At 31.8% G+C, this 24,518-nt stretch overlaps 1 protein-coding gene across 8 annotated transcripts in view; it reads left to right on the top strand.

The window, feature by feature from the left end:
• NBEA (neurobeachin) overlaps positions 1-24,518 on the top strand; it is a 608,086-nt gene that overhangs the window by 103,811 nt on the left and 479,757 nt on the right. For 7 of the 8 annotated variants that reach the window (XM_082365247.1, XM_082365248.1, XM_082365251.1 and 4 more), the window contains exons 9-11: positions 3,051-3,248; positions 4,183-4,316; positions 21,373-21,481. In XM_082365247.1, coding sequence (XP_082221373.1) covers positions 3,051-3,248; positions 4,183-4,316; positions 21,373-21,481 — 441 coding nt within the window. Of the gene's footprint in view, positions 1-3,050; positions 3,249-4,182; positions 4,317-6,504; positions 10,191-19,057; positions 21,482-24,518 lie in introns of those variants that run through there. The other variant, XM_082365254.1, reaches the window with a different exon arrangement.

Below are 24,518 nucleotides of genomic sequence, written 5' to 3' on the forward strand. Positions count from 1 at the left end.
ATATTGCAACATGATCACCACAATAAGTCTAGTTAACATTCATCACCATACATAGTTACAAAATTTTTTTCTTGTAATGAGACCTTTTAAAATCTATTCTTTTAGCAGCTTTCAAATATATCATACAGTATTGTTAACTATAGTCGCCATGCTGTGTATTACATTCCCATGATTTACTCATTTTATAACTGGAAGTTTGTACCTTTTGACCCCCTTCATCCATTTTTCCACCCCCCTCCTCCTTGTCTCTGGCAACCACCTATCTGTTCTGTGTATCTATGAGTTTGTTGTTTTATTATTATTATTTTTTTTAGGTTCCACACACAAGTGGGATTATACGATATTTGTCTTTTTCTGTCTGACTTATTTCACTTTGCATAATGCCCTTAAGGTCCCTGCATGTTGTTGTAAATGGCAAGCTATCATTCTTTTTTTTATGGCTGAATAACATTTCAATGTACATATATACCACTTTTTCTTTGTTCATTCATTTATCCCTGGACATCCTTGCCATTCTCTGCTTTTCTGTACATCCTCACCAACATTTGTCATCTCTGACAAATGGGCCATCTGTGTCTTATGTCTTTTTCAGAAAAATGTCTGTTCACATCTTCTGCCCATTTCTTAAATGAATTGTTTCTTTGCTGTTAAGTTATATGAGTTCTTTTTATATTTTATATATTAACCCCTTATCAGATACATGATTTGCAAATACTCTCTCCTAGTTGGTAGGCTTCCTTTTCATTTTGTTGATGGTTTCCTTTGTTGCTGTGCAGAAGCTTTGTAGTTTGATATAGTCCCACTTGTTAATTTTTGCTTTTGTTGCCTTTGCTTTTGATGTCAAATTTTTAAAAAAATCCTTAGTTTAAGGTAGCTCTACTAAGCTAGAACATATGTTGCTCTTTTTCCAGTTGCTATTCCCATCATTTACACATTGCTTTTCTTAGTAAAATATCATCAACATAAGGAGGCATCACTTCTCTACTTGATTGTACTACAATTTGCTTTTGGGTTATCCAACTCCTGTAGTCTTTCATTATTTGGTCAGCTTCCCCTGTGTCTCAATGTTCTGTATACTCTTCCCCCAAATTCCCTCAGCTAAATAATTTTATTTCTATAAATTAGCTCATTTGTTTTACTCCTCTAAAATAATTAATTGTGCTTTTGATCATTGGCTCATGAAATAAGTCAAAATTCTAACGTATTTGTGAAATTTTACTTTTAAAAGATTGAGTTAGAAACAAATGTTGGGACTGACATATACACACTACTATATATAAAATAGAGAACTAATAAGGACCTACAGTAGTATAGCTCAGGGAACTCTTCTCATTACTCTGTAGTAAGTCCCATACATACGAATGAGTTCCGTTCTGAGAGCTCTTTTGTAAGTCTGATTTGTTCGTTAAGTCCAACAAAGTTAGCCTAGTTGCCCAGCTTACACAGTCGTTTATATAGTACTGTACTGGAATAGGTTTATAATACTTTTCACACAAATAATACATTAAAAAACAAACAAACACAAAAAATAAAGAAACCATTTTTAATCTTAAAGTACAGTACCTTGAAAAGTATAGTAGTACAGTACAACAGCAGACATACAGGGGCTGGCATTGAGTGAACGGGCAAGAAGAGTTACTGACTGGAGGAGGGAGATGGTAGAGCTGAAGGATAGTCAACAATAGATGTTTGCTTCCGGACATCCTGGGCTTGAAATAAACATACTGTACTACTGTACTCTATATGGTACTGTACAGTAAAGTACACAAAAGCACAACCACTTGTAGCGGATGCACCCACATGACAATGTACGCCAGACACGTGAATTAACTTACGTGATTGGACATGCGAACACAGTTCATATCTTTGAAAGCTCACAACTTGAAGGTTCATATGTAGGGGACTTACTGCAATGACCTATATGAGAAAAGAATCTACAAAAGAGCGGATGTAGGTATATGTATAACTGATTCACTTTGCTGTACAGCATAAACTAACACAACATTTTAAATCAAATATACTCCAGTAAAAATTGTAAAAAATTAGCATCCAAAAAAACCCAAATTTTGAACATTTTGAGCATTTATGATTTTACTGAAATACATATTAAAATATTTATTTTACAGTACTAAGGCAACCAGTGAAGAAGGCAGTCAGATGGATTTTATATTGCAGTATTATTACCTAATATAGTTAACTCATAATTTCATTAAAATATTTTTTAAAAGAATTTTTTGTTTGCATTTCCTGTTGTAATTGTCATCTATTCTTTAGGGGTTTAACATGGCCATCGTGATTTTTTTGTGGAGTAGCATTGATATTCACTATCTTGATAAACTTTTTATAGTAAAGACATATTTTTGTGAATAAACGTTTTTTTTAGTCTCAAATGATAACCATTATAGCCATTTCTATATTAGTAATTCATGTGCCAGCCACTACTTACTTCTATAAATACTTTTGAAACTGTTAACAAGCAAAATTATGTTATGAATTATTAAAGTAAAATCCTATTTACATTTAATATCATCTGGCTTTATAATATTCTAATAAAATTATTTTATAAATAATCAAAAACTTAATAAAGATCAACTCATGCTTTGTGACCACCTAGAGGGGTGGAATAGGGAGGAAGGGTGGGTGGGAGGGAGACGCAAGAGGGAGGAGATATGGGGATATATGTATATGTATAGCTGATTCACTTTGTTATATAGCAGAAACTAACACCATTGTAAAGCAATTATACTCCAATAAAGATGTTATAAAAAATAAATAAGATAAAAACGTTCCACACACACACAAAAACACTTAATAAAATGAGAATATGAAGATCTGAGCATGTTTATTAGCATAATAAAATTTAACTCATAGAACTGAAGTGAGAATAACAAAGTAATACCAGTGACTAGTGCCTGACACATGGAAGGGTCACAACAAATTGTTTATTATGTTTCTCTTCTTTAAATGTTTAAAATGTTTCTCGTCTTTAAAACTTGAGAGTTCTATTATGTTGCATTTAAAGAGTGTTTAATTTAGTTTTGTTTTTTCAGAGCACCTTCAAGTTTAAATCTGAGAGTGATATTCATTTGGCAGAACATCATAAACAGGTTCTGTATGATGGGAAACTTGCAAGTAGTATCGCATTTACATATAACGCTAAGGCCACGGATGCTCAACTGTGCCTGGAATCATCACCAAAGGAAAATGCATCGATTTTTGTGCATTCCCCACATGCTCTAATGCTCCAGGTGGGTGAATAGTAGCTTAGTCTTCATGTTCTCATCAGCACTGTGTCTTTATTTTACATATTAAACATTGCTCATCTAGAAATCTCCAGTTGCTCTTTGTTTTTCTTTTTTGGTTTTCTAGTTCTTTGAATGATGTTTTTGCCTTCTACTTTTTTTTGGCAATATATTTTACCTTGGACTTGTCTCCTTAGTAGAAAATCTGTCTTTTCTGTTATATGTTCTATATCCTTTGAAATAAAATCAGTGAATTAGCTAAATAGATAATTGCAGATATTAAAAAATACTTTGCTTTAAGAATGTGTAACTCCCCAACATAAAAATTGCCTGAGGGCTTCCCTGGTGGCGCAGTCGTTGAGAATCTGCCTGCTAATGCAGGGCACACGGGTTCGAGCCCTGGTCTGGGAAGATCCCACATGCCGCGGAGCAGCTAGGCCCGTGAGCCACACCTACTGAGCCTGCGCGTCTGGAGCCTGTGCTACGCAACAAGAGAGGCCGCGATAGTGAGAGGCCCGCCCACCGGAATGAAGAGTGGCCCCCGCTTGCCACAACTAGGGAAAGCCCTCGCACAGAAACGAAGACCCAACACAGACAAAAATAAATAACAAATGTGGGGTTAAAAAAAAAAAAAATTGCCTGAGTGTCTTTACATCCATTATGAGTCTCTTATTCTAAAATATATTTTGATTTAGAACTTCATATTTTCTTTGTAAAAATCTCTCAACTTAAGTTTTCAAATTTAAGTGATTAGCAAAGATATTTCAAACTTTTATTTTATATGTGTATCAAAATTATATAATTTTGATTTTTAAATTTTAAAAATAGATTTTAAAATATCTATTTTATTTAATTTTCTTACAAAGTTGTTTGGAACAAGCAAATATTGATAACATTATGCTTCAGAAAATGTAATAAACATTTTTGTTTTTGAACATAGGATGTAAAAGCTATAGTTACACATTCAATTCATAGTGCAATTCATTCAATTGGAGGGATTCAAGTGCTTTTCCCACTTTTTGCACAACTGGACAACCGGCAGCTCAATGACAGTCAAGTGGAAACAACTGTCTGGTAAGTTTTCTTTGAATATATAAGTTATGCCATTTTTTCCTCGCTTAGATTATGCATGGTGCACTTGGTGCTGTGTAAATGTATTATAATACTGGTTTTTATCCTTGAGGTGCTAATAAAAGTTTCTTTAGGATTAAGGCAGATATATATTTCCACAATGTAAAAAAGCCTGACACTTAGATTTTTATAACCACAAAGGAGTGACTTCCTTGATAATAAATGAAGAATTCTTGCTAGGTGTAGCATAGTGATTATAATATGAAGTTGAGGAAAAGTGTTAGTCCTGACCTTACCCTTTGCAAATGCCCATTGTTTGGATTGTCCGTGAAATCCTGTCAGATTAAATAAAATTACTAGGGTAAAGTTAATTCTCAAGAATAGTATTTAATAACACATAATTTATATCTTAAATATTGGTATTATTCTATAATGCTAGTGCCATAAGAGTAGCACAATATTAAGTGATATTAGCTTCTTCTTATATATAGATCATGTTTGATAACCTAAATCTAACCAGTGGCATATCCATGTTTTATGTATTCAGAATCTTCTAATTAGATTGATATCATGTGCAAATTTTATAGCTTCTCTTTTTTTAAATTAAAAAATACCTCATGTATCAAACTCTGATTTAATCTTATATCTTAGAATCATATATGTCATAAGTTAAATCTGAATTTTAATAGCTATTTGTGTATATTGCTATGTTTAGAGAATTTAAAGGGAAAGTTATATAGGTAAACATTAATTTAGTTTACTAAATACTAATATAGGAATGCTTCATTAGTATGTACACATATACATGAGATTATTTATCGATCATCCAATTTTGAATTCGTAGAAAAACTAGTGAATGAAACTAAGATGGGAAAAATTTAAAGTCCATTGAAGTGTTACCTATGATTTTCTCCTATTAATTATTTAAATTAACTATTAACAAAATTCTGTCTTAGTGTTGCTAATAATATTATCCCTGTGTTGGGACCATCTTTATGTAAAGTATAAATCTAAATGTAAATGTGACCTGTACCTTTACAATAGTCAGCTACCATCCATGGGTCATGCTTCTTTTATATCAAGATAACGTAGAGGTTGGAGTTTTGAAGTGAAAAGGAATCTTGAGGCCATGTCCTGCTGAGATATTACTTTATTATAAGGTCTTACGTACTTTTATTGGGAGGCAGATCAGCTTAGTGGAAAAGTGAAACTTTTAAATTCCAGTCCTAATTTAAATTCAAAATGTTTTGCTCTTTGTCATCTAAGTGAACTAGTACACATTATGATCCGTAATTTAAAACCTAGTAAGTGCTGTGAAAAGAAGTTAGAGATGAAGTAGCAATTAGAAAACTCCATGTGTAATTTAAATATTTCATATGAATTAAGTCCATAATTATTTTAACCTGAAGTATAATGTTCTGCTTTGGGTAGAAAAATTAGAAAGATTATGCAGTTTGAGATGCTATAACTAAAATGATTATAATAATTTATATCATCATGAGTAGTTATTATAAAATCTTAGTGCTAAAACCATATTTAACACGTTATCTGGTCCATTCATCCAAGGCACGTGGTTATTTTTCATTGCCTGTCTTTAAAACTCATTTTAGTGTTTATATTATATTTTGATATTTAAATTGTATTTATTTCATCATGGAGATAAAAGGCAGTGGAAGGGATCAGCTTTCTGATTTTGATTTTGGTTTGTTTGTTTTTAGTTCTTTTATGTCATTCATGTTAATTTTTCCATGTAATAACTAACTAACTTTTTCAGTGATATATGTGTTCTTAGTTTATGGCCAATAGAAAACATATAATAAGAAATGTACCACTTTCCTTTTCAGTAATAATACATACACAATTTCAACCCTACCCTGTGATTCACTTATGTGCTTCTTTGAATTCTTATCTAATACTTTTTCATTAATTGTTTCAAAGCCCTTGATGTCTGAGGTTGGCTCTTTAGTGGACAATTGTGTGTATTAGTAATTCAATCTCTTGTTATATTTATTTAGTTTTGAGGGGCACCATTTTGGTGGTGATACTGTCTCAGTTTTTAAAATGTTAAAGGCAGATTTTTAAATGGGACGTCCCCCTCTACTTGAAGAACATAAATTCTTAGCTTTAGGGCAATGGTTGATAGAATTTCTTATTTTCTGGCTATATCTTAAATAATCTTAAATAATAAATCTTAAATTCATATATATGAATGAGAACTTAAAATATGATATGTTATCTTATTTTTAGTTAGTTTTAAACTCTTCTAGATGAATGAGAATATTTGAACTTTAAAAATCTTGGACAAAATTTTATGTACCTTTTCTGGAAAATCTTTTTGTATAATAAATACATGCCCCAAATTGCAATATTATCTAATTCTTGATTACTTTTTGGAGGAATTGAGCTAAACTCTAAAATAAGTTGATTCTTTGCCTTTGTGTTTCAAGCTAAAGCGTCTTAGTTTCCATGCACTTTCCTCCACTCAGTAGTCCCTGTTTATGAAACTTTTTATTGTTTATATAAGCCTCACCTCTGTTGGCACTACTTTATTATTGTTCTAATCATTGATGAGTTTTACTGTATATAGGGAGCGTAATATTAAAATAATTTATTGAAGGAATAATCTTATTTTCTGGAGCCTTTAAAAATAGGCTTTATTTGTGCAGGAGAAATTTTGTGGCTTTGTTTTATCATGAAAGCTACATGTTATAGTTGTTATATGTGTGGACTTTCAAGTCAGACAGACTTGGCTTCAAATCCCTCGTTTACTATTTATTATTTATACAACTTTAAGTGTTATTAACTATTTTGTGTTTCAGTTTCTACCATTATAATAGAATAATATAGAATATTATATATATAGAGGATAATAATAGCTCACTGGATTTTTTAAATTAAATGCAACAAAATATGTACATTGACATACATGCTGGTTTTGTTATTATGATGACAATGGGTTAGGTAATCTAGATTATCTCTAATAGTACAGATTTATATTTTAAAATATATATCATCAATCATAGAGACTGATTGTTATAATAGGGGCCGTGTTACTTTATATTTGAAATGTTCTACCAATAATGTTATTTATAATGGAGAATTAGTTATTTAAGTGATGAAGTAGGACTTATATTTTGAATTTCAGTTGTAGTGATGAAAACTGATTGTGAACCATCTATTTTCTAGATATAATGGTTTAAAATTGAGGAATGTATTAACTCAAGTTTTGAAGTCAGTACCAAGTTAAAAAAGCTTTCAAGGGTTTAAGATGATTTTTCTTTAGCTGGTTTTTGGATTTTGTAGGTACCCCATTAGTATTTAAATCTCCAGGAATAACACTTTTTATTGTTTTTTCTTTTAACATGTAGTTTAGCCTTTGTGAAACAAAAGAAACAAAAAATGAACCACAAAAGGAATAAATGTTACTGAATTGAGTTAAATAGCTTGTGGCAACACATACAGTATTTTTAATGTAATTTTGTTTTGAATAAGTAAATAATGCCAGTATGTAGTTGTTGTAGTGATTTCAGACTATTCATAATGATTCTCAAGCACCATGATCATCTTGAGTAATTCTGCCAAATGATGAAAGCTATTTGCAAGTTTTGTCATTCCTCAGGGATTAATACTATTTTATATTGGACTGGTCGATCGATCCCATTCTGTCCAGCGATCATTGAGAGCAATAATTAAACAAATTACCTTTCACTAGACATTTAGTAAATATTTATTTAATGTATAAATATGAACAAATGTTTAATAAATGATTTCAAGAAGTATAACTCCAATCTTGAAATAATCATAGCTTTTGCATTTTGTGTTTAGGAATGACTCATTGAATTAGAAATTTCATTTTCCTTTGGTTTGGATGATCATATATATTGTCTGTAAATGTCCTGTCTTTCTCTGACTTGGCCCCAAAACCCCTTTTGTTTGAGTATGTGTTTCTAAATTCTATAGATCATAGAAAGCAAAACAAATCTTCCTCATTTGTTTGACTTAGGAAGAATGTGCTTTGAAAAAATATGTTTTCTGGCACAAGGTATAAATAGGTTTTTATATATCAAAGGATTAAAAATACACTAAGAGAGTAGTTCTCAAGCCTTCTGTTGGTGTGAGACTAAGGCTCAACCTAGTGTCCTATTATGTACTCTCTGTTCTTAGGTGACGGGGCTATCTGAGCGTATGTAGTAGTAGCACAAGGCATTTACTGAGTACTTACTGTGTGCCAGTAGCTGTTTGTAATTGTATTACCTCATTTTATCCTGTTCTGCTGATCAGAGAGATAAAAATTGAGTACCTTGTTGAAGGTCACAGAGATTTAAGTGGTAGATTAGGACCAGAATTCTAGTTCTGAGAGCCTGATTCCAGAGCTCTCGCTCTGAACTACCATGATTAACTCTGAGAATCACCTTTGCAAGCTATGGAATGATTTTAATACTGTAATGCCAACTTTATCTGATAGTAGTATGAATTAAAATAAGATAGAATATATAAACTGTGTATCACAGCGAGTGTCTGGTACATAGTAGGCACTTAATGAGTTTTCTTTATTTCCTCAGTAAATATTAGATTGTCCATTGATGTGATGCAATTTTGTATTATTAAAATGTGTTTTTAATGCTGTTTTAACTCTGATAAATTTGATAAATTAAAACTCAACCACAAGTGATCATTTAAATTAATTCTTGTAATTGCATAAATATTTTTCTCAGGAAAGTGTTCTTTTTGTTTCTAGTTATAATACAGGTTGTTTGATAGACTGCTTGATGGAATGTAAGCTATACGAAATTTAGAAAATCCCATAAAACATTTATGTCAATGATCCTATAATTAAGAATCCTCTTGTAATGTGAACATTATGACTCATTAATTAGTTTGTTTTGTGGGCTTAAATCCAGATTTTTTCCTAAAAGCTATCTTGCTAGCCAAAGTTATTCCAGTAATTATCTTGAATTTTATAGCCCCTTTAATAATTAAATTTTCATTATAAAGTCCTGGTTAGCACCACTGTCATTTGTAAACCAACACAATTACCCGGAAATTCCAGCATTTCAGTGTCTAACAACCCAAATTTCCCCTTACACTTCAAGGTGGCATAAAATCCTTTGTCTGTGTTTTCTGATTTTTAGTTCAGGGAAAAGTGACTATTACACAGCTAATGTCAAAAATTTCTACATATTTTCACCGAACTGACATAAAAAATGAAATGTGACTGCTTTTTGTAGGCTAAAGAAGTGAAATTAGTACTTGTTTGTAATGATTGTCTCCCTTGTGGAGGTTGTTGTTTGTATATGTAGAATATAATTATTATTAGTTTGGTTTCCAGAAGTATTTAAACATTTAAAAATGTATATATATAGAATTATGTTCTCCTTATTTTCTATGTTTTTCAGGAAAACGTACATCTGTCACTTCTTTATAGGCATATTTACTATTTTGCCTTTTTTTTTTTTAAGTTTACAGAATTAGTAATGAAAGTATTCTTTGAAGTGAAACAGACACAGAAAGTATATTTGACATATGTATACCACTACTTATATTAAAGGAGGAAAACCAAATAATAATTTTTTTAGTGAGATTTAACTAGAGTAAAATTGAATGTATATTGAATTCACTGTGCAAATAAATCCATAAGTAAAAATTAAAATACACTATTCTGCCTGAAACATAGGGAAATTATAGTGTAGTGTTCAAATAGCTTTCTCTTCTTTGTCAGCCAAGTTCTTTTTACTCCATGGATCCTTTACAGAAGATATCTGATAATAAAGTTTATGGTACATCTAACAATTTAATGAGTTTGTCAACTGTCAACAAGAAAGGACATTTTGTTTCTTGTAGACTTATGACTTCTGATTCATTGACTTTCCAAATAAGGTATTTTTTTATAGTCCATTTTAAAGTGTTTTTCATAATAAGTGATTGCTTTTCTACAATAATTCCTCCATAAAAAGTTTCCTTTAAATTTAGTGAAATCTGTTTTTAATGCTATATTAGTTTGTGCTGTTTCAATTTTCAACACATAATTTTGCTCTGTGTATTTTCCCTGCCATAAAGGAAGGCTTCTGCTTTATCTTTGACCAAAAACAAACAAACAAACAAGGCATTGTTTTGGCAAAAGGGTAACTATAAATTATTAGTTGCAGGAATTTGGGCAACCATGGACACATCTTTACTGAATTTGTTGCCTTAATTTTCTTCTAGTTTGCATATCAACATTCTCTGTCCTTAAATATTTTAATGATATTTTGTAACTGAAGGTGTTGTTATTTTATGCATGGAATAGCATTTATTTCTTTAACTCTTCTATGTCTTTACGTTGCTTTTGAAAATAATAAGGTAAATTGCTTCATTTATTTTGTTTTGTTTTTATGATATTCATACAGTCTAAATCTAAAATAAGTTTTATTTGCATTTGTGAGGGACATTGCCATATGCCCGAATATTCACAGTTCATCCTCAGAAGCTCAGAATATTTCTGATGGGAATTGGGTATAAATCCCCCAAGTGCTTATGCTCTCTTCCCTTTCTCTCCCCTGAATGTGATGACCGTTATGTGCAGTGAGTGGAATCTTCAATAAAAGAATTAATAAGGCATCATCAGGAAATTCTAGTTAATTTAGTATGGTAATTTTTTGAAATTTTTTTTTTTTTTTGATGTGGACCATTTAAAAAGTCTTTATTGAATTTGCTACAATATTGCTTCTGTTTTATGTTTTGGTTTTTTGGCCACGAGGCATGTGGGATCTTAGCTCCCCAACCAGGGATCGAACCCACACCCCTGCATTGGAAGGCGAAGTCTTAACTACTGGACTGGCAGGGAAGTCCCTAGTATTATAATTTTTTTTTCCTAGTATTATAATTTTATTGGCCTTTATTTTATTTTGTTTCTGGGTTTATGGTCTTACTACCTAGATGGACAACACCCAGAGCTTTTTCTCTCTCAGCCTTCTATTTAGGCTTTTATACCCAAACTCAAACTCAACCTTCTCCAAATAAAAACTCATAACTTTCTCTTCTGCACATTTTCTATCACTTTTGACATTCTTTTTATTTTTAAATTTTTAAATTAATTTTTATTTTTGTTGAAGACTTTATTTTTTAGAGCAGTTTTAGGTTTGCAATAAAATGGAAAGGAATAAATAGATTTTTCATATACTCCCCCTCTTCACACATACATATCCTCCCCTATTATCAACATCACTCACCAGAATCGTATATTTTTTTAACAAGGATGAACATAAATCAATAGATCATAATCACTTAAAGTCCATAGTTAAGAGTTGACTCTTGGTATCATACTTTTTATAAGTTTGGACAAAAGTATAATGCCACATATCCATCATTATAATATCATAAAAAATATGTTCACATCCCTAAATATATTTTGTGTTCTACCCTTTCACACTGCCCCCAGGCAACCACTGATCTTTTTATTGTCTCCATAATTTTGCCTTTTCAAGAATGTCATATAGCTGAAATCATACAGAATGCAGCTGTTTCAGATTGTCTCCTTTCACTCAGTAATATGCAATTAAAGTGCCTCCATGTCTTTTCATGGCTTGATAGCTCATTTCTTTTTAGCGCTGAATAATATATATTCTAATATCTAAATGTACCACAGTTTATTTTTCCATTCACCTACGGAAGGACATCTTGGTTGCTTCCAAGTTTTGGCAATTAAGAATAAAGCTTCTATAAATATCTGTGTGCATGTTTTTGTGTGGATATAAGTTTTCAACTCCTTTGGGTAGATACAAAGTAGCATGATTGCTGGATTATATGGTAAAAGTATGTTGAGTTTTGTAAGAAACCCCCAAACTGTCTTCCAAAGTGGCTGTACCATTTTCATTCCCAGCAGCAGTGAATGAACTAATAGATTATTAGTTTCTTGTCAGTTATTTCAGATTTTCTACGTAGACAGTCATGCTGTTTGTAACCAAAGACAGTTTTATGTCTTCTTTCCCAATCTGTATATGTTTTATCACATTAGCAAGGACTTTGAGTGTCATGTTGAAAAGGAGTGGTGAGAGGGGACATCCTTGCTTTGTATCTGATCTTAGTGGGAAAACTGAGTTTTTCATCATTAAGTATGACGTTAGCTGTAGGTTTTTTATAGATAGTCTTTATCAAGTTGAGAAAGTTCCCGTTTATTCCTAGTTTCCCGAGAGTTTTTATCATGAGTGGCTGTCAGATTGTGTCAAATGCTTTTTCTTCATCTGTAGATGTGAAAGTGATTTTTCTTTTTTTAGCCTATTGCTGTCTTGAGCCAGCCTTGCATACTTTGGATAAATCCCATTTGGTTGTGGAGTATAATTCTTTTTATCTTGTTTGGATTCAATTTGCCCATGTTTTGTTGAGGATTTTTGCATGTCTGGTCATGGGAGATATTGGTCTGTAGTCTTCTTTACTTATTATGTCTTTGTCTAGTTTTGGTATGAGTGATGCTGTCTTCATAGAATGAGTTAGGAAAGTAGTTCCTCTGCTTCTATCCTCTGAAAGAGATGTAGAGAATTGGTATAATTTCTTCCTTAAGTGTTTGGTAGAATTCACCAGTGAACCCATCTGGGCCTGGTGACTTCTGCTTATTAATTATTGATTCAATTTCTTTAATAGATGTAGGTATATTCAAAATGTCTATTTCTTCTTGTGTGACTTTTGGCAGGCTATGTCTTTCAAGGAATGTTTCTTTTCATCTAGGTTTCCAAATCTGTGGGCATAGAATTGCTCACAGTGTCCTTTATTATTCTTTTAATTTCCATGGGATATGTAGTTATGTCTCTTCTTTCAATTCTAGTATTAGTATTTCCATCTTCTCCCTTTTTTTTCTTTGTTAATCTGGCCTAGAGGCTTATCAATTTTATTAATCTTTTTAAAGAGCCAGCTTTTGTTTTCATTGACTTTCTCTATTGATTTCCTGTTTTCCGTTTCTTTGATCTATACTCTGGTTCTTATTATTTCTTTTTGCTGCTTACTTTAAATGGCATTTACTCTTCTTTTTCTAGTTTCCTGAGGTGAAAATTTAGATTAATGACTGTTAGATTTTATATATATATATATATATATATATTTTTTTTTTTTTTTTTTTTTTTTTTTTTTTTTTCATTATAGAGGTCTGAGCATCCAATTCCAATATGTGGAGGCATGGTTTTCCCCCCATACCACCAAAGATTCTCTGTGACACCAGCTGGGTATCCTATCGTTTAACTCAATTCTGACACTCAAATCTGACATAGCATCAGATCCCACAGGTTAAGGGCTCAGTCTCACAAGACTGGCCCTCTTCACTTTAGATGCCAGTTGTAAGTCCAGGTTATCACCTGTGCTTCTGAACAACTGACTGTAGATGGTAGGTTCCAGTAACCTCCTCCTTGGACTTCAGGTGATAGTTGCAAGTCCAGGTCGTTACTGGTACTTCTGACTGACTGGATATAAACCAGAGGTTCCCGCCACCCCCTTGGGTTCGATTACTTTGCTAAAGTGGCTCACAGAGCTTAGGGAAACATTTTACTTACTGGATTGCTAGTTTATTATAAAAGGATGATGAAGGATACAGATGAACATCCACATAGATGCATAGGGCAAGGTATGGGGAGAGGGCATGGAGCTTCCATTCCCTTTGCAGGTATGCCACCCTTCTAGTACCTCCATATATTCACAGACCGGGAAGCTCTCCCAGCCCTGTGTTTTTTTTTTTTAATGGTGGCGTCATTACATACACATGACTGATTAAATCAATGACCGTTGGTGATTGAACTCAATGTCCAGCCCTTCTCCCCTCTCTCCCTGGAGGTAGGTGGGTGGTAGGTGGGCTGGACTGAAAGCTCCAACCCTCTAATTATATGGTTGGCTGTGTTGGCAACTAGCTCTCATCCTTAAGTGAATTCCAAAAGTCACTTCATTAACATGACAGAAGACACTTTTTATTACTGCCATCCCTTAGGAAATTTCAAGGGAGCTCTGCCAAAAATGGGGACCAAGAACAAATGCATATTTCTTATTATAAATCACAATATCACAACATTCAATGCTCTAAATTTCCCAGTAATGATTGCTTTCATTTTATTCCACAGATTTTGATAAGTTGTATTTTCATTTTCATTTCATTCAAAATATTTTTAATATCTCTTGAGATTTCTTCTTTGACCCATGTGTTATTTAGAAGTGCACCGTTTAATATTCACATTGTGGGATTTTCCAGGTTACTGATTTCTAGCTAATTCCATTGTGATCTGAGAGTAGACATTGTGTGATTTCCACTATTTTAAATTTGTTAGATGTGGTTTATGGTCCAGAATGTTGTCTAGCTTAGTGAATGGTCTATGCGAGCTTGAGAATAACATTTATTCTAATGTGGTTGAGTGAAGTAGTATATAGATGCCAATTATCTCCAGCTGTTTGTTGGTGTTGTTGAGTTCAACTATGTCCTAACAGATTTTCTAACCCCTGTAGTTGTCCATTTCTGAGAGAGGGATGTTGAAATCTCCAACTATGATAGTGATTTCATCTATATCTCCTTACTGTTGTAGCAGTTTTTGCTTCACATAATTTTATGTTCTGTTGTTAGGTATATGTGCTTTAGGTATTGGTATCTTCTTGGAAAATTGAGTCCTTTATCATTGTGTAATGCTGTTCTTAATCTCTGATACTTTTCTTGCTTTGAAGTCTTCTCTGTCCAAAATTAAAGTAGGTACCCCTACTTTTGTTTGTTTGATTTTTGTCAAAGGTGCAAAAGCAGTGTAAGGGAGGAAGGATAGTTGTATGCTAAAATGAACCTCAACCTCAACATCATTAAAAATTAACTCAAATATCAGCTGTAAAGGTAAGATATAAAACTGCAGAACTTTTAGAAGAAAACATAGGAGAAAATCTCTGCAACCTAGGCTATGCAAAGGCATTTTAGAAATGACCTTAAAAGTGTGATGCATACAAGGAAAAAATTGGTAAATTTGACATTGGCTTCATCAAAGTTAAATTTAACCTTTTACTCTGCAAAAGAAACAATGAAAAGACATTTTAAAGATTGGAGGAAGATGATAGAAAATCACTTATTTGACAAAGGACTTATATCAAGACTACATTTAAAACTCTCAAACACTAGTAGTAAGAAAGCATGAAATCCAATTTTAAAAAATGGGCAAAAGACTTGAGCAGATACTTCACCAAAGAAGGCATAAGGATGTCAAAATTGCACATGAAAAGATGTTCAACATCATTAACCAATGTATTTAAAACACTATGAGATGTAACTACACAGTTAGTAGAAAGGCCAAAAAAAATAAAAAATACTCATGATGCCAAGTGCTGGTAAGGATGAGGAGCAACTGGACCATATTACTGGTGGGACTGGCAAATGGTACAGCCATTCTGTCAGTTTGGCAGTTTGTTACGAAGTTAAACATATACTTACCATATAATTCAGCCTTTCTACTCCTGGATTTGTATTTGTGAGAAATGAATGAAAACTGTTCACACAAAAACCTTTATGTGAATGTTTACAGTAGTCCTATTCATAATTGCTATAAACTAGATACAGCTCAAATGTACCCATTAGGTAGTCTGTTTATTCAAGGGAATACTATTCATCAATTAAAAGAAAAAAAAATCTTGATGTATGCAACTACTTAGATGAATCTCAAGAGACAATATGTTGCAGTCAAGAAGGACATATTAAGAAGATTACATACTGTATGACTATCTGTATGACATTCTTGAAAAGTCAAAGCTATATCCATATAAGAGATAAGTAGTTACCCAAGGTTGTTTTGGCTGTTGAGAGAGTGTGACTGCAAGGGTATAAAGGGATAGGATAAATGAGTTTTTTGTGTGTGATGGAACTCATCCTATCTTGATTGTGGTGGGGTTATACAAATCTATATATCTAACATTCTTAGAATTACATACACACACAAACACACAAAGAAAAGAAGTAAAGAAGTTAGTTTTACTACATGATCATTTTAAAAACGAAATTAATTATGAAAAGGATAGAAAACTCCTGGATGTATATGAAGCCTAAGTATCAAATAATTATTTCATCTTTTTGTGTAGCTAGCTGTTTTAATATTTATTTTATTTACTTTTTTTGGTAATTTCAGCACTTCTAGGGTGTATTTTTAATCCTGCTTTTATAAAATAGTCTGAGGCTTGGCTGAAAGTAGACCCAACACCAGGAGAAGGGACTATTTGGCCTCCCTGCTGTGCATGTTTTGATCTTGAAGGGCATTAGAATATGCATATATAGTTAAGATCACCTACTTGTCACTGTAACCTATCTCTGTTTTTCCTTTGAAGCTTTGAACTTCTTAGGTATTGGGGAGTTACATCATTAAATTTCTAAATCATTCATATATCCATGGATTATACACGATAGTGGTGCTGCCACTAGAAACATGTCCAGAAAGCTCTCGTAAAGGTGCTAGGACATTTAGAGCATTGTGATTGTTTGTTGGCTGGAATTAAATTAAAAATGAGTAGGCTTTAAGAGTTATCTCTTTTACAGTGGAGCGTTATAATATCTATTGGTTATTGATAGAGAATTATGAATAGAGATGATCAAAAGGCTATTTGGTTGTCAAACTATGTAAATACTGGTAAATGCTATATACTAACACATAATGATGTTATAAGAGGTTTGGAATTCCTCTACATGTACATATTTTAAAATTTCGTTTGCTTCATAAGACAACTTTTGACACACTACAGTTACAATTTTACAGATGTCTATTTTTTTTCTATAATATATTTTGTCAGAAATAAAATAGGCTGATGAAACATAAAATTAAAATCTGTTGCCAGACAAAGGAAGGTAAAAAAACTGTGATAGCCAGACTAACTTTTAATAGAGCCTTTAAAGAATGTTCTTAGATAGCCATGACAGTCATGAGGCTGTCTGCCTCCTTATGAGGCTGAAAGAAAAGGGAGAAGTTACTGAGGAGAGATTTCATGGCTAACGGAGGCTTAGTGATTTCATGTGCTACCCAGTGTATTTCATCTGTCCTCACATTTTACTGTACTGCATTTCACTGTTTTCCTTATTTGACTCTGCAGATAAATGTATTTTACTTATTTCGGCATGTATCTCCACTTGATGTTTGAATTGATGAATGTGACAGTTTGTGTGTCAGGGTTTATTGCCTAGGTAGGCAGTTAGGCAGTGGTCTTTTGAGATAGCATCTTCAGGAATACATGGTCTAAAAGTGACTGCTAAATGTATATGGAGTTAGAAGCTTTTGGTTTAGAACTTTCTAATTTTGAACTGTGAAGGAATTTAACTCTTCTAACTTATTGTGGGATTTTTTTGTGTCACTGGAAATTAATCGTATTGAGTGTGAAATTATCTTGGGTATGGACTTGAGTTGATTTCTTTTACAGTTTTATTCCTGCTATGATCACTCTCATCTTGGAAGATTTTTGTAGTGAAAGAAATAGCATAGAAACCATATTAGATATTTTATATATTTATTCATCTTTTGCAAGATTTCAATGTTTCTCAATACTAAATTAGGCTACATAAGAGATGAAACCTTATGAAAAAGTCAAAAGAATTTCCCCCGTTACTGGTACCTTAAATCTTATTGGAACTTAATCTACTTCTGAATTTATTCTGACAATTATTTTGCCTGTAGTGTTTCTTAAGAGATTAAAAACACCCTTATGTAAGTGGATGAAGTGTTGAATTTCAGGGGGAATCTTTAAGTTTTACATTATTAATTCCATTCTTCTTGATATATTTAAACAGCCCATCTAGCTGAGGTGCTTTGTTTCCGTACAAAGCAAATTGAAAAGCCAGTTTCCTGTACCCTAAGAACTGCCTTTGAACTGAACTTGGGTTATATATTAAATCTTAATAATTTCAGTTATAAATTAAGTCTATCTTTATGATATATTGCATCTTTAATAAAATTCCTCAAAGATAATACAAGTTTTGGGATCATATTACATGAGTTATCTATGTCAGTTATTTTTAAAAAAATAAATAAAGGACAAGTTGAAATGGATAAAGTTATATTAAAATCAAGTCAAAATCTATATTTACATAAATTTTAATGGCTCCTAAAGGTAGTACGTATTTTTTCATTAGGAAGAAAAATGAGTCATGTTTATACGTAGTTGTTAAATATTATCCGGTATTTGTGGGCCAAGACTATTGTGGTAATTCTTTAATAATGTGGACCAGAAAGCTCTGGAGAGATTATTAATATGCTAAGTCATTAGAGGTATTGTTGTATTATTTCCTTCATTTTTCTTAAGGTATAGCCCTTTACTAGTGTGATATTTGAAATAAATGTTTCCTAATTTAATTAAAGCTCATTAAAGAATCGGAAGATGGTAATTATTTTGAAGAAATAACCCTATAGTTTATTAGTGTCATTTTCCTTAAAAGGAGACAGAATTAAAAACCCTTAACCATTCCTGAAGTAGAATTGCTACTTACAGAACATACATTATAGTACTGTCTATTGAAAAGTTTAGCAATTTGACTTTATGAGGTAAAAACCAGTTTACTTTTTGTCTATCAAGTAAAATATTCCTGTGAAAATCTGTTTCTGGGTATTGCTATACTTTTCAAAAGAATGTTCTGTGTTGTGTATACTAGTTTTGGCTGACACAGATACTTGCTTTTTGGTTTATCCTGTATATTTAGATCCTCTACAGATGAACTGATGTGTCTAGACAGGAAGTGGTATGTAGGAGATATAGGAATGGGCTGAAGTATCCTTTATATTTGCCTTTGTATCTAGGGGAGTTGGAAATAGGCAAGAATGGAGAGAAATTTTGTATGGCAGTACACAGAATTTTGCAAGTTAATTGTGAGCCCTGAAGCAATCCGATGCATTTTAGTTACTGGTAAGTTTGTTAAATTATGTTTGAAAATGTACCTCTTCGAAGATGGCCATCTATTTACTATTAAGTCCACCATGTCAAATATACCTATTTTAAAGATTTTTTGAAAAGATGTAGTATTGCTATTGCGTTGGGTTTTAGGTATAAATTAAAAATACTTTTGTTAGTGAATGCATTTGACTTTTCAATTGTTGTCATAGTTAAAATTGAAGTGAAATTAACATATGGGTAGTCTTGTGTTAATATTTTGGAATAATAAAATTAATATTTCTGATTTTGTAATGGAACTCCACTGTGTTTACAAGTCTGAGTTAATTCATTAGATGTTTGAGAAAGAGTAGTCCTTCTGACATAAAAGAATAAGAAAATCCATGGCATCTTTGTAATTTTGTATGGTTCTATATAGGAGGGTGATTTATTGTAAGAAATACTTTTTTGCATTTTTTTCATGGACCATAGGAACCATAGTGAGACATTTCTAGTCTTTCTTTTTGGCAGTGCTGATGTTTAGGAGTCTTAGTCATCTTTCCCCCTAAATCACTAACTCAGGTGTAGGTAAGAATTCCATGAACAGATTAGGAAATTGTGTAATCTCTATGCAATAGTTTTCTTTATTCTTTTCAAACACTTAGGCAGATGTATTATGTGTATCAGTGCTTAAGCAATTATTTGTGAAGTGGCTTTGACTATTGATAAAATTCATGTAAATTGGATTAGATTGCTTGCTTAATAGCTGTTCTTTACAGAAACATTAAAAAAAAAATCTCAAGGGATTCTTTGGTAGTTGTGTTTTTCTTGTAAATTTCCATCTTTGACTTTAGGACAAAGTAAAAGAATATCATTGATTTGCAATACTAGTTAACTGTTTCCTTTTTTTGTGGCTTAAAGATACAGGGCCAGTTAATGTAATTGAATTTTAATTTCTTGTAACGAAGTAGTTTATTTACATATATACTATATTTTTCTAGCTGATATCATGTAATCCATTAAACTATCAATTTTGTAGCGATAATAATAATGTTAATTTTGCTGTTGGTTCTTTTTATGAGAATATTTCTGATTTGAACAAGAATAGCCGCATTATCAGATAAATGTGTTGTCAATCCTATAGAAACCTGAAGAGCTAGAGTAACTTTAGAAAACAGAATAACTTTAGATTCCTTTTGAGCCTTAACAATTTTCAAGTTTTCCTCATTACCAAATTTTCTTAATTTCATGTAGAAATGAGTATTTGCGCACTTAAAATATATTTAGAAATTTATGTGAATGTAAATAGACAATTTGGGGTACATTATAAAGCAGTGTAAATGGATATTATTTTAATGCTGATAAAGTCTGGCTTAGAGTCATTTATTGTTATAAACTACAGTAAGCGTATATAATGAAGGAGTATATATTTTCTTTGTTAGGAATGCTATCATGTATCGATGCTGCTGATTGAAAATTGTTCATGTAATTTTGTGAAGTAGTACATTATGAAAGCTTAATGTAATGCAATCATTTATTTTTCTTTTGTTTCTTCCTTCATTCCACAGACATATCAAGTGCTTTATGTTTGTCTGGCATATATCTTCGTGCTTTTATGTATTTGTGTATACATTGTGTAATCGATTGCCACTTTTTATTTCAATGTGACATAAATCATCTTATTTTCTTTGCTCTCATAAACTTTCCTGAGGGCATATATGGACATAAGTAACATGTTGCATATTTCTCTGGATATTTAAATACATATATATAAGTTGTTTTTAAAAACAGGTCTAAATGAAAAGTTTATTTTAGAAAATAGGTGTATTCTTCCAAGGCAATGTTGTGAACATATTTTAAATTCTCTAAGATAGCATGTTCTTCAAAAGAATATTGTGATGAAGTCTTTATTATGGAGAAGTGCAATATTTGTGGGTGTGTTTCTTACGTTAGATTTACTTCAAACAGGGAATATATATGTGTAACGATAAACTTTGATATTTTACCTCGGAATACAAAAAACTCCACAGTTATGTTTCTATATAATGTTTAATTTTAAGGAGATAAAACCAGTTTTTTCATTCTTGTGAGAAATATTCTTGCATAATGTACTAGTCAGCAAAGTAGAGATTAAATTTGAATATGATTGTTACCTTTCGGAATAATAAAATACTGAAATGGAACACTGTGTTTATGATCAATATTTGATGATTACGTAATGGAATTATCTGTACTTTACATGCAGTGCTACTCTTTTGGCATTCCTGGTTGAACTACTTAAAAGTTCAGTAGCCATGCAAGAACAGATGCTGGGTGGAAAAGGCTTTTTAGTCATTGGCTACTTACTTGAAAAGGTAAGTGAAATGTATTGATGGTTTTATTGTGTAACCTTCACAGATGGACCACTGACGATCACTAACTATATTTTTTTTCTATAGTTTCCCTTTCCATTCACTGCAGAGGCCATGTTTTTGGTTAATTCACAAACATTTTTATATTATGTACTTAGATGTATGTGTAGACATTAAACTAAATTAGGTGTTAGAAATCTATATAATTAAGAAATTTTGAATAAAAGTGGAAACTAAGGAAAAATTATTTTATCTACTTTTATTCAAATTAGAAGTATTTTCTCTTAATTATTTTTTCTAATTGTTTCTTTGCTATATTTACATTCAAACTAAGTTTCTTAGAAATTTTATCAATTTTAGTTTCAATGGATTTACTTTTTTGTTTTTGCTTTATTTTTCAGTTATAAGGTAAAAAAAAATTCTGTATTTGATAGCAACAGAAACATTAGTTTTTGCTTTGTCCCTGCTTTTAATGTATTTGAATGTTTAAAGTAGCGTTTTTTTCTGATCAGTAGACAGTGTAAACAGTACAAATTGGATGGCTATGATTTTTCCTGTGTCATTTATGCCCTGTTTTTTTAATGACCTTCTTTGCTTTAGTCACAACTGTACTATTATGGTAATGAGTGCTGAGTTTCTGATTATGGTCTCACAGAGTTCAACCGGTTATACCATGTGATTTCCTTCAAAAAGTAAAGTGGCATTTCATAAATAAAAGTATTATTTTTCTCCTTAAGAAATAGCTATCACCATCACTAGTGCTCCCAAATCTCTCCTTATCAGTTAAACATTAACATTCATATGACATTCAGCTGCTCTGTAAATGGAACTATTTGAGAAATAATAGAGGTGAGACCTCTACTAAGAGGAATAAACTTATTTTTCTCTTGGGAAATAAAATTTAGAGGACTTTTGGAAATAATTTTTTAACCTCAGATCTGCATTTGAAATCCTTCTGTCTTTTTTTTGAAAAAGTACTTTTCTTTCTTGAAGTATTGTTGATCGTGGAATGATAGATTAAGTAGATCGATCATAGGCAGCATTTTTTTTTCAGTTACATTATAATTTTTTCAGTTACATTATTAAGATTTTCATTAAAGCTATTTGGTTTATTTTTTTAATCATGGAAAACTATTTTCCTATATCTAGAGTATTACAAATTTTTTAGAAGATTTATGTTATAGTATATTTTACGTGAATTACATATTATGAAATACCTTTGTGACACTGCTGTCAGCAATCTTTGTGACAAGATTGCTGTCAGGAACTACCTCTTGAATATACTTTTCATTGATTTACTGAAGGTTTATTAGCATAATTTTAAAGTGAGAATTCTTTTATACTTAAAACTTAGCTTAAAATTAGAAATATTGTTAAAAGTCTTCAAATCAAATACAAAGAACATTAAAATAATAATAAGGTTTCCATCATTTTACATTCCCGTCAGCAGTGTATGAAATTTCCAATCTTTTCACAGCCTTGGAAACCACTGTTATTATCTGTTTTTTAAAAAAATTCTAGCCATCCCTAGTGGGTGTGAAATGGTTTATCGTTTTTGTATTTGCATTTCTGTGATGTCTAATGACGTTGAGCATCTTTTCATGTACTTATTGGCTATTTGTATACTTTTTTGAGAAATGTTTATTACAAAGACCATTTTAAAAAACTATGGTATTTCTTTTTATTATTGAGTTGTAGGAGATTTTTAGTCCATATGCTAAACCTTTATTAGATATAAGATTTGCAAAGATAGTCTTCCATTCTGTGGATCACTTTATGTATTAATTTGCATTTCACTGTTGACAAATTAAGTTGAGCATTTTCATATATTTATCTTCCTTTTGGTTGTGCTCTTTTGCTAAATACCTGTTCAGAGTATTTACCCTTTTTCATTTGGGTTGTCCATCATTTTCTTATTGATTCATGGGAATTCTGTATATATCCTGGATATGAGTCCTTATTGGATATGTATCACAAATATCTCTTCCTCTGTGACTTGCCTTTTCACACTCTTAATCATCAAATGCTTTTTCTGCATTATTTGAGATAATTATGATGTTTCTACATCTTTTTCTTAGTTTAGTGAGTTACATTAGTGGATTTTCAAAATAAAATATTCTTTATTTCTGGAATCCTGTGTAGTCTTAGATCCATTCCCATTCTAGTCCTTATGCTTCTCTTAAAATGACTTATATCAATGTCACTAATAGCCTTCGTATTCTTAAATCTTACGACTCTCAAGTCTTCATCTTATTTGACTTAGCAACATTTTAGTTTAACATTCTTTCCTTCTTGAAATGCTTTCTTCAATTGTATTTTGTGACAGCATTCTTTCTTTGCTTTCTTCCTACCTCCTTGGCCTCCTTTAATTCTCTCCTGGTAGTTCCTCCTCTTCTTTCTAAAATTCTAAAGACTGTGGTGTCCTGGTGCTTAATCCTGGAAACCTTTTCACTTTTCTGTTTACACTTTAATTGAGCTTACTATTCCCTTAGTTTTCCTTATTCTGCAAATACTCATTATTCTCAAATGTGTATATCCAACTACAACCTCTCCTTTGAATTCAGTTCCACTTGGATGTTTAATTAGCTTCACAGATCTAAATTATCCAAACTGTTACTTTCGATTTTCCTTTCAAATCCTTCGTCCTTTACTCTTCTCTGTCTTAGTTACTAGCATTACCATTCAACAAGTAGTTCAGACCAAAAATGTTAATTCTTTTTGACTCTTCTTTTTCACGCACTAAATTCATACTGGCAGCAACTTACGTTGTCTTAGTATCAAAACATATCCAAAATCAATGACTAGTTCCTACTTAGTACTCTACTCTTTTCTATGCCCATTGATGCCATCTTTATTCAAACCATCATCATCTTTCACCACGAGTTACTCACAGTCCATTTTTTGCTTGCAGTCAGACTAGTCCTTTGAAAATGTGCCAGATCTTACTAGTCCATCCTTCTCAAAGTAAATTTATGTCTCTCACCTCTGACATCATCCCTTACCATTCTCATTCTTTCTTTCTCTGTTGCAGCCACACTGA

This window comes from Balaenoptera borealis (assembly GCF_965194805.1).
Source record: "Balaenoptera borealis genome assembly, chromosome: 18".
Lineage (NCBI taxonomy): Eukaryota > Metazoa > Chordata > Mammalia > Artiodactyla > Balaenopteridae > Balaenoptera > Balaenoptera borealis.